Source organism: Ziziphus jujuba, chromosome 5, assembly GCF_031755915.1.
Source record: "Ziziphus jujuba cultivar Dongzao chromosome 5, ASM3175591v1".
Classification (NCBI taxonomy): Eukaryota; Viridiplantae; Streptophyta; class Magnoliopsida; order Rosales; family Rhamnaceae; genus Ziziphus; species Ziziphus jujuba.
Genome location: NC_083383.1, coordinates 3,827,852 through 3,838,265, shown reverse-complemented (window position 1 = coordinate 3,838,265; position 10,414 = coordinate 3,827,852). Strand labels below are relative to the sequence as shown.

Below are 10,414 nucleotides of genomic sequence, written 5' to 3'. Positions count from 1 at the left end.
AACTATGCCCTTACGTTTTGACGAAATGACAAACATGGCTTCTCTCGGTCTACACTCTGCTACTCAGTGTCCACTCGTCACCGTCGTGCCACAGAACTCACCCGCCGATTCCTCATCGGATCAATCCCCAGTATACAGCTCTGCCAAATTCTTATCTTATCCGACCAGCAAAGAACCATAGTTAACCGTGCCGGTGCTAGTTTTGTGGGTCGGAGCTCCGATTGAGCCATGCGGCGGTTAGATACAGCGACAAGCTTGTCGGATATGGAGGACGAGGACGACCTTGACGAAGAACCAGGAGAGGTCATCGAGTCAGCACCTCCTCTCAAAGTCGGGGAAGAGCGAGAGCTTGGTGGCACCGGCCTCAAGAAGAAGCTCATCAAGCGCGGTCAAGGCTGGGAAACTCCTGAGTTTGGGGACGAAGCCACTGGTACTCTGACAATGATAGGATTTTATATGTTTGATTATTTTTGATGCATGGTTTTTATTTTGATTGTGAGCGAAATGATCGTGGAAATTGAATTTTAGTGCACTACGTGGGTACTTTGCTTGATGGAACAAAGATCGATTCCACTAGAGATAGAGACGAACCTTTCAGTGTTAAGCTTGGTCAGGGTGAGTTTTTAGAATTTTTCTTGTCATTGAATTTATTTATTTATTACTTTTTTTTTTAGTTGTCTAAATTAGATAGGTCTTTTTTTTTTTTTTTTTTTTCTTGAGTTTATAAAATAAAAAAAGAAAAAGAAAAATGCTTGAAGTTGATTAATGAGTTTGAATAGGCCAAATTGTTAGTGGGCTGGATCATGGCATAATTACTATGAAGAAGGGAGAGATTGCATTGTTTACGTCGTCTGCTGAACTGGGCAATGGAGTTGGTGGCCGTGGTGGTGTTGTTGTTCCACCCAATTCAGTCCTTCAGTTTGAAGTCGAACTCATTTCGTGGATCACTGTGGTGGATGTTAGCAAAGATGGTGGGATTATCAAGAAAATAATAGAGAAAGGACAGATAGATTCACGACCGAGCAATTTAGATGAAGTTCTTGGTACTCTGATAACTTGCTATGTAATTCTATTGTTTCCTTTTTGTTTATCATATTCCTATCCTAAAAGCTGATGTTTTCTAAGCTGTTTTATTTGACTCCGTTGGCTTTGTAAATGCAGTGAAGTATCGAGTGGCACTCGGTGATGGCTCTATTGTGGCTCAATCACCAGAAGAAGGAACTGAATTCTATGTCAAAGATGGTATTCTTTTAGAATACGTGTCTGTTTGCTTGTCAATGCCAGTTGGGAATATAGTTATTTGATTACTATGCCTATCTGTGGTAGTTATATAATGTTTGTGTTTGTGGGAATTGCAGGTCATCTTTGTCCAGCATTGCCGAAAGCCATCATGACCATGAAAAGTGGGGAGAAAGCCAGACTAATTGTTCAACCTCAGTGTAAAGCTTTGCATCTTTGTTAACAGCTAGCTAATATTAGAATTTAAGGTTCTATCTTTCTTATACAGAGTGGAAAGTGTGTTAAACATGGAATCGATAGAATTGCAGATACCTTGGGAGAGAAGGGGAGAGACGCAGGCAACTGGATTCATTCAATCCCGCCTAATTCTTTGCTGCATGTTTATATAGAGTTGGTATCCTTCAAGCCTGTTATTGATGTTACTGGTGATGGCAAGGTATTGAAAAAGATTGTGAAAGAAGGGGATTGCAATCCTAGTGCTGATGAAGGTGCAACTGTTACTAGTAAGTAGACTAACGTTTTTTCTTTTCTTTTTTTTTTTTTTTTTTTTTTTCTCGCTGCAATATTTTGAAAATCAATTTGGATTGAGTAGTTATAGAAGTTGGGATTGCTTTTGTCTGTAATGGTGCTACATAATTAAGTTTTCATGGAATTATATAAGAAGTTATTCATAACATTTAACACATATACACTTTCAAAGGTAATTACGTAACATACTTTTGTTCAAGAACTAGAGCAGTGTTAAATTGTCATTAAACTTTCCATATGTTGCAGTCAGCTATATGGCTATGCTGGAAGATGGCACTGTCTTTGAGAAAAAAGGAATTGATGGGGAGCAACCTTTGGAATTTGTCACTGATGAAGGTCAGTGAACCATAATCATTGGAGATCTTATTATGTGATTTGCTGTTCTCACAAGTTTTAGTTTTTCTTTTTCCATTGTCTGTAGAACAAGTGATTGCTGGTTTAGACCGAGCTGCAGCAACAATGAGGAAGGGTGAGCGGGCAGTATTGACCATAGATCCTGATTATGGCTTTGGAAGTGTTGAAGTGAGGCGGGAACTGGCTGTAGTTCCACCTTGTTCAAAAGTTATTTATGAAGTTGAAATGTTAGACTGTAAAAGGGTAATGGTTAATCTGATGCGACTGGAATTATATATAGATATTTTAATTGCTGTTTATGTATGTATAGAATTTTTAGAATATGCAGTACTATATTTTTTCTTTTGGACCAAGTGTAAATATTCTTTATATGTTATAGACCATCAGTTCAATATGTTTAAAGCACTTGTACCACAACATATGTTTCCCAATTTCTTGGAAATTACTCATTATTTTTCTCTGACAAATAGGAAAAAGTGCCATGGGAACTGAGTAATCATGAGAAAATTGAGGCAGCTGAAAGGAAGAAAGAAGAAGGCAATCTTCTATTTAAAAGTGGGAAATATCAACGAGCGGCAAAAAAATATGATAAAGTAACTTAGTGCACTAACTACCAAGTTTTCCCCTGTCCCCTTCCAAATAGTTATCCAATTGACCTGCCTTAGTATGTTATCTCGATTAACTTTTATTAAATCTGTCATGTTCTCTTTTTTCAGGCTGCAGACTATGTTAGTGAAGATATGTCCTTTGAGAAAGATGAGCTTAAGTTAGCCAAAGCACTAAGAGTGTCTTCCTGGTTAAATGGTGCAGCATGTAGCCTTAAACTAGGTGACTTTCAGGGAGCAATCAATTTGTGTTCAAAGGTAATTTTGTAAACGATTAAAAAAATATATATATATATATATATAAACATGGAAAAAGAAGATGAAGTAGGGAAGTTCTGAATCATAAACAGAAAAGGACACATTTGAAAGACTAACAATGCAGTGGATAGATAGAAAAATTTCGTATGGATACGGAAAATATCTCTATAATTTCACTTTTGAAGTGAATGGCTGACATACTAGATCCCAATTTTTCTCAGTGAAATAATTGGCAGTGCCTCTCTGTGCCATACTGTCATGTACACATCATTCATTAATGGTTTGGGCATGCTGCAGCTGTTAGAAAATCACCATAGATGAGTTAATCGATGGGAAATATACATGGTTGCTAGAGCTGTCATTAACATGTTATGCTGCTTTCTTTGGTTCTCTACATCTCTTGGCAGAGCGTAGAGTATGAGTTAAAGGTGTCATCTAATATTCTACTTTCTGGTGTTCTACAGGTTCTAGATGTTGAGTTTCACAATGTAAAAGCCTTGTACAGGCGGGCTCAAGCCTACATGGAAACTGCAGACTTGGACTTAGCTGAATTAGACATCAAAAATGCTCTTGAGGCTGATCCTCAGAACAGGTAACTGAATAAGTTGATTGTGAATCTGTTAGATATGGTATATACTATGAACTTTTATGCATTCTGGAACATTGTATTGTTCTTTTTTTCTAGAGAGGTGAACTTGATGCAGAAGAACTTGAAACAACTTCAAGTTGAAAGCAATAAGAGAGATGCAATGCTCTACACAAACATGTTTTCACGGATGACAAAGGATTCGTCAACTGCTACTAAGGTTAAGGGATATATCAATTCATTTATTTATTGTTAATTATTTTTTCCTTTTCAACTTTTAATGATAAGTTAAGCTAAATGATATATCAGCTAAATTGTTTTCTGGCAGAAATTGAAAATCGAGAAAGCGGATAATGAGAATGAGAAAAAAGAAGAGATGGTAGCAATGGAAGCGGAGAAAGTGGCTGGTAGTTCAATGAACTCCTGAAAGCGGAGTGGTAGTTGATTCTCCCGAAAACACAGTATAGTCAATTATAACATATAATTTATGGTATAATTTATGAGGTGATGGATAAGGAAATAGGGGAAATGGGCGTAGCATAATACTCCATTTCCATTTTTAATGTTATCCATCAAGTTAATGTTATCCATCAAATTGATTGTTCACACCAACTTTGTAAAATATGAGATTGTTCATGATATCATGTCGGCATCTCTATAGCATGTGAGTACATTATTGAAGGGAAAGCTCTGACTTCATATGGAAACTATTTTATAAATATATATTTTCTGGCCAATCATGAGGTGGATACTTTTTTATACAATTGTCTTTTTTGTTTTTCCTTTTTCATTTTTTGCTAAGTTTTGTATGCCTCGTCTTGTGTAGATGTCCTGGAATCTTTGAAAATTAAATTTTCTCTCTATATGATTGTTGATTTAGTAAAATAATTGTTAACGTTTTAAACACAAGGTAAAATAGCGATAAATAATGATATAAAAAAATTGAGAATGGTAAGTAGACTTGTTGAATATTTCATATTTAGATTATTAGTTGTGGATATACATTTTTTTCTTCAATAAAATATTCAAATTTTTTGGTTTCCATTGATGGATTGTAAAAATTTTGATGTTTCTTTCCTTATCGAGATCAGCCATTCTGATTAATGTGTTTATGATCTGATGATAAAACAATTTGAATAAGTTTGTCCATGGGTGAGCTGTCAACGTCAAGACACCTAAATATCCTAGTGCAACTTGCTAGGAGACACAGGTTGTTGATTATTTTATTTATTTATTTTATTTTATTTATAATATGTTATCATTAAGTCAGAGAATCATGTTCCCGGAAAACGCAAGGAGTTTAAACAAACAAACAGATGGATTTTGTGGGATTGCCTTATCAGCACTATAATTTATCTGATCACGAGTTGTAATAATTCTCTGCTCTTGTTTTTGGATTTGGTAATCAATTATGCACACTTCTGTCTCGCCTTTTCTATCTTGATCACCATCATTCCGGCTACCGATTTCTTTCATTCTTTGTACTTGTAAAAAACCATACCACTTTCCTTTTGTTCCCTTTGGTAAGATCATAAAAACCGTACTTATAATAAATGCAAGACAACCAAAATGCCAAAATCAGATCCAGTTTCAAGGCTTTGTATTTTGCTTCTGGTTCATATCTTCCTGTTATTAGTAACTGCGGCTTTCTCAGGAGTGTCTCATCCATCGGTTAAATTTCTTCCCGGGTTTCAGGACTCTCTTCCTTTTCAACTCGAAACTGGGTATGTTTATATATATATATATATATATGCATGCAACTTTTTCTTCTAATGTAATTAGAATTTGGTACTGGTATTGTACTGGTACAAATATATCACATAATCAAAGTAAGTGAATGTATATGTATAAGGTATGTGGGTGTGGATGAGAGAGAGGATGTGCAGCTCTTCTACTACTTTGTCAAGTCCGAGAGAAATCCTCAAAAGGACCCTCTCTTGCTCTGGCTCACCGGTGGTCCTGGATGCTCTGCCTGGAGTGGTCTTGTTTTTGAAATTGGTAATTAGACCGACCAAACGATCTCATATCTTATTTTTATTCTAACTTCTTCAAATATGTATAATATTTAGTGATTAATTTCTTTGTATTAATTTGTAGGTCCTTTAAATTTTAAGGTAGAGCAGTACAATGGGAGCCTACCTACATTACTCTTAAATCCTCACTCATGGACAAAGGTGATATAATTATGAATATATATATATATATATATATATGCATTTTTCTTTTATTTATTTCATGACAAAAAAGAAAAAAAGAAAAAAAGAAAAAAAGAAAAAAAGAAAAAAACTCTGTTAAAACTAATTGTGGAAAGGAAAAAAACAAACTCTGTTAAAACTAATTGTGTCACGAAGTATAGGTGTCCAACATAATATTCCTAGATTCACCAGTTGGCACTGGATTTTCCTACCCTAGAACCCCGAAGGCTTCTCAATCTAGCGACCTCACACAAACCCACCATGCTCTCCAATTCTTGAGGAAGGTAACTGCGATGCTATGTCTATATATTTGTTTTTCTTTGTCAATAATTTTTATCTATATATGCTTGTGGAAGTAGCTATATTGGTACGTCTATTTGTTTGAGAATAAATTACAGTAATTTTGTTTTAGCCTTTTCGGTAATCATCTTACATGGTATTAAATTTTATTTTATATATATATATATATATATATTTTTATTTTTATCTAGTTTATAGTGTTCATATTAGTCAAATTTGATATCCCAATTTGTATTTATATTTGTGTTGAATTATTAATTGAGTTTGTTAAATTATTATTTGCATTGTTTGGCGTTTGTAAAATTCAATTTTTTTTTTTTTTTAAATGGGCTTACACGAGAAGAGTTGTACTGAAAATAAATTGGATATATATTGTTAGATCCGTTTTTAACTTGATATATATTAGATCCGTTTTTTAATTGTTAATCTTTTGAAAACTTTTAAATCAATGTTAAATTAATATGGTAGATAGCCTAGTTCAAATCTCACTTATAAGGACCAAAATGCCTGCAGTGAGGGGAATCTTAGACAATTTTATAATATAATAGTTCAATTGTGTTTTTGTAGTGGTTGATTGAACACCCAGAATTTATCTCAAATCCATTCTATGTTGGTGGAGATTCATATTCTGGTATTACCGTACCTGTCCTATCTCAACGAATCTCGAAAGGTAGGGAAATAAAGGATAATGTCTTAACAATACTCATAAAGTCACATACATTAATTCTCAGGTTTTGTGGCCATGCAGGAAATGAAGAAGGCATTAAACCATTGATAAATCTACAGGTTATAGTTAAATATATATATATATATATATATTTTTTTTTTTGAATTCCATCCCCAAAAGTTCAACGAAAAGGGAAGCGAATTCAATGGCTAAAATGATACGTATTTTTAATTTTTCAATGTCTAATGGATCTCCAAACTAGGAAAAAACATGAATGGTTTTGAAATGGTTATAGGGGTACTTACTCGGAAACCCAATAACAAATAAGTTAGAAGACAACTTCAGAATTCCATATGCGCATGGAATGGGACTCATTTCTGATGAAGTCTTCCAGGTGATTTCCATCTCTTTGTTAAATTCACCATGCACCAGAAAAAAGAAAAAAAAAAAAAAAAGAAGGTAAATTCAAACTTTGGTCTAATTTAATATATATATGTTTAGTACAGTCGTTGCAGGAGAATTGCGGAGGAGAGTATATGGATGTGGATCCCAGCAATGCTGCGTGTTTGAAAGATGTTGAAGCTTATGACAATGTACACGCAAACCTTCTTTAATTATCAATATATTCTTTCTTTGTTTTGGTCTTTCTAAATACATGTAAATCTACAGTGTATTGCAGGATTAAATAAGGCCCATATTTTGGAACCTTCGTGCCCTTTTGTTTCCCCAAAGCCACAAAAGATTGTGGGTGTTGAAAGAAGATCCAGGTCTCTCTCTGTGAATCCTCAAGTGTTGCTCGTTTCGGAATCCCAACTTCCCACCCTGGGCTGCCGTGTAAATCCGCCATTTGAATAAATAGCCACATTTCTAAAAAAAGAAAAAAAGAAGCTACATATCTTAAATTATGATTATAAAGCTTTGGTTTTAATTTGTAAAATCTACTGTTTGTGTAGGAATATGGGTATTTGCTATGTTCTTATTGGGCCAACGATCCTAGCGTCCGCAAAGCTCTTGGCATAGTGCCGGTGAGTAGTAAAATATGACCGCAAAATGTTTGATGGAATGTCACAGAGAGAGAGAGAGAGAGAGAGAAAGAGAGAGATAAGGAAGTCCAAAGTTGACATGGTTCTAGTGCAGGGAAGTAAAGGGGAGTGGAAGCGATGCTCACATTTGACATATGAGCCAGATGTTCACAGCAGTGTTGAGTATCATGCAATCCTTAGTGCTAGAGGCTACCGCTCTTTGATATACAGGTCACATTTTGAGTACTAATATATCTATCAATGTTAGGAGATGATAATTAGCTCTGGACTTATAATTTTCTTTTTGTCTTTTTTAATTATTATTTTTATGAAACAGTGGAGATCATGACATGTTGGTGCCATTCATGGCAACTCAAGCGTGGATAAGATCTTTAAACTATTCAATTGTTGAGGACTGGAGGCCATGGGTCGTCCATGGTCAAGTTGGTGGGTAAGTACTTTTGTGAAGCAAAATATTAATTGGTTATATATATATTTAGGAAATGTTTTTTTCCTTATATATATATATATGTCAATCTACTAAAGTAATGGCTTTGATCATTGACATGAAAAGTTATACGAGGACTTATTCAAATCGGATGACGTTTGCGACTGTCAAAGTAAGATTATTTCTTTAGTTGTCTAAATATGCAATTATATATATGACGTATTATTTAGCCAAAAAAAGAAAAAAAAACATATATAGACATATTAAAATGTATAAAACTAACTAGTTAGTGGTGGTGGGAGATTAAAGACTTTAGTTTTGAATATTTTGTTTGGATTTTTGTGAAATGTGCAGGGAGGAGGGCACACAGCTCCAGAATACAGACGTGAAGAATCTCTCGCTATGTTTCAAAGGTGGCTTGATTCTGAGCCTCTGTAAAAATCCGACCCGAACTGTATCATTAATTGAAAAACTTGTTTGTTTTTTAAATAGTTTCAGGGGTCAACCAAAAAGGTTGGTGTGCCTATGAATATGAATGTTTATATTATTAAAAAATAAATTTAATTTTATACCCATCCAACACTAATTGAGCTTTTTATCAAAATTAATACGAAGGTGTATTTAATTGAGTTCAATTAATATGCCCCATGTTATGTTTTGTAACATATTGGAAAATACGCTAATGTAAAAAATGGTCATGTGACTACTTAATTTGTGTTGATGCATTCCCATCAATGTTCTTAACACTAAATATTCTATGCCATTAAATGTGGTGAAATCTGTCAATACATAAGTAAAACTGTTCTAAGTAATTCTATTGGTCATTATGATTTGGGTCTTATTTGAAAAAGAAAAATCAAAATAAAATTAATAATTAACTCCTTTTTTTTTTTTTGGGTTTTTTTGCGTGGTTGCCACGTGCTTCCCTTTATTATATATAAAACCTCATCTCCAGCCGCTGTTTGGAGATAAGAATGGGCTTGGGCTTGTGATGTTGGGTTTGGTTCCATTTTGGTGGGATTTTGGTGATAATAATATTTAATTTTTTATATTTAAAGAAATTTGATGGACAGAATTTTGTTTTTAAATTTTTTGCCATTTGCAAAATTTAACACAGGTTAGAATTTTGATAAGCTCGTATATATGAAAAAGTTAATAACAGTTAAATTTCAGTAGAGAAAATGTACAGAAACTAACAGTCAGATGCTAAGCTAACGCTCATCAAGCTGGCTGCTATTGAATGAAAATCAATTTTTTATTTTTGGATGGAAGAAGAAGTTCCTCAATAATCGATTATCCAACTAAAGTCAAACACTGCATGTTAATAATTGATCCAGTATTCAAAACTTGCGTAGTATTTAAACCAGGACCAAAAAAAAAAAAGAAAAAAAAAGTTCTGACTTTTCTTCTGCAAGAACCAAACTTCAAGCCATGGTTGAAGGATAAACAAAGCAAATCAGTCCGAAAAAATTTTACTCAAAGAAAAAAAAAAAAAAAAAAAAAAAAGAGAGAAAAAAAAAGGAAAAAAAAGCCTCAGAAAAATACAAAGCAATTGGTTTGCAGGGGCATCAGCCCAGCCCAAATTTCCAACATTGAAAATCGTCCACTTAGCATTTAACGAGAGGATTGAGTATGGCGACTGAATACTGAATGGCAAAGAGGCCAAATCATGACTTTTTGTATGTTGTCGACCTCAAATAGGATAGTACTGTCAGCTCACCTCAAAAATCAAACTTAAGGAATTTTCAACTTCTTAGGAGATAGTTAATTGTTTTTGTTTAAATTCCGAAAAAGAAATATTTCCGTACACGGCTAAACTCCAATTTCACTTCACAGAAATTATGGAAAAGAAAACAACAATTCTCATTGGTGAGTAGCACAAGGTAATTTTATTTTTCAAGCGCATAGATAAGGCAGCACGAAATGCCTTAAAAAAAAAAGAAAAAGAAAAAAAAGAATCTCTCTGTCTGTGTGACTTAACCAGAAATTCATCTTCTAGGCTACCTCTCGCGTCCACATACGCAACTAGTTTTTAAAAAGAAAAAAAAAAAAAAGAAAAGAAAACAAACAGATAGACTTTTTTGGATTCGCCAATGAAGTCGTCTATTATTCAATTCATAAGTTAATAATCAACATTTTTGTCCTTTTACCAATACTTGTAAGCAATTGCATTTAATTTGTCTAGCCTTTTCTGTCTTCATCTCCATTAAAC

At 33.9% G+C, this 10,414-nt stretch overlaps 2 protein-coding genes across 4 annotated transcripts; both read left to right on the top strand.

Annotated features, from left to right (window-relative positions):
• On the top strand, positions 1–4,307 carry LOC107433677 (peptidyl-prolyl cis-trans isomerase FKBP62). Of its 3 annotated transcripts, none has more exons than XM_016044993.4 (13): positions 1–430; positions 529–615; positions 780–1,043; positions 1,162–1,242; positions 1,359–1,439; positions 1,548–1,742; positions 2,014–2,103; positions 2,189–2,364; positions 2,592–2,714; positions 2,838–2,984; positions 3,449–3,576; positions 3,670–3,790; positions 3,899–4,307. In XM_016044993.4, exons 1-13 carry the CDS (start codon positions 229–231, stop codon positions 3,995–3,997), a joined length of 1,794 nt encoding a protein of 597 aa, XP_015900479.1. In that variant the 5' UTR covers positions 1–228; the 3' UTR covers positions 3,998–4,307. The 3 variants fall into 3 exon arrangements, with proteins under 3 accessions (XP_015900479.1, XP_015900480.1, XP_048332044.1); XM_016044994.3 differs by having other exon boundaries at positions 376–430; positions 793–1,043; XM_048476087.2 differs by lacking the exons at positions 1–430; positions 529–615 and having other exon boundaries at positions 1,017–1,063.
• Positions 4,308–4,818: 511 nt separating this feature from the next.
• LOC107433674 (serine carboxypeptidase-like 13) lies at positions 4,819–8,775 on the top strand. The gene is made up of 14 exons (XM_016044990.4): positions 4,819–5,294; positions 5,423–5,568; positions 5,668–5,744; positions 5,927–6,049; positions 6,633–6,735; positions 6,814–6,851; positions 7,028–7,126; positions 7,239–7,325; positions 7,402–7,566; positions 7,686–7,757; positions 7,870–7,985; positions 8,092–8,205; positions 8,329–8,374; positions 8,557–8,775. Exons 1-14 carry the CDS (start codon positions 5,140–5,142, stop codon positions 8,638–8,640), a joined length of 1,425 nt encoding a protein of 474 aa, XP_015900476.3. The 5' UTR covers positions 4,819–5,139; the 3' UTR covers positions 8,641–8,775.
• The last annotated feature ends 1,639 nt before the right edge of the window (positions 8,776–10,414 follow it).

Coding starts and splice junctions, on each gene's coding strand:
- LOC107433677 (XM_016044993.4), top strand. CDS start 229: ATGCGGCGGTTAGATACAGCGACAAGCTTGTCGGATATGGAGGACGAG. Junction 1,743..2,013: donor TGAAGGTGCAACTGTTACTA/GTAAGTAGACTA, acceptor CATATGTTGCAG/TCAGCTATATGGCTATGCTG. Junction 3,577..3,669: donor GAGGCTGATCCTCAGAACAG/GTAACTGAATAA, acceptor CTTTTTTTCTAG/AGAGGTGAACTTGATGCAGA.
- LOC107433674 (XM_016044990.4), top strand. CDS start 5,140: ATGCCAAAATCAGATCCAGTTTCAAGGCTTTGTATTTTGCTTCTGGTT. Junction 5,295..5,422: donor CCTTTTCAACTCGAAACTGG/GTATGTTTATAT, acceptor TATATGTATAAG/GTATGTGGGTGTGGATGAGA. Junction 8,206..8,328: donor GTCCATGGTCAAGTTGGTGG/GTAAGTACTTTT, acceptor TGACATGAAAAG/TTATACGAGGACTTATTCAA.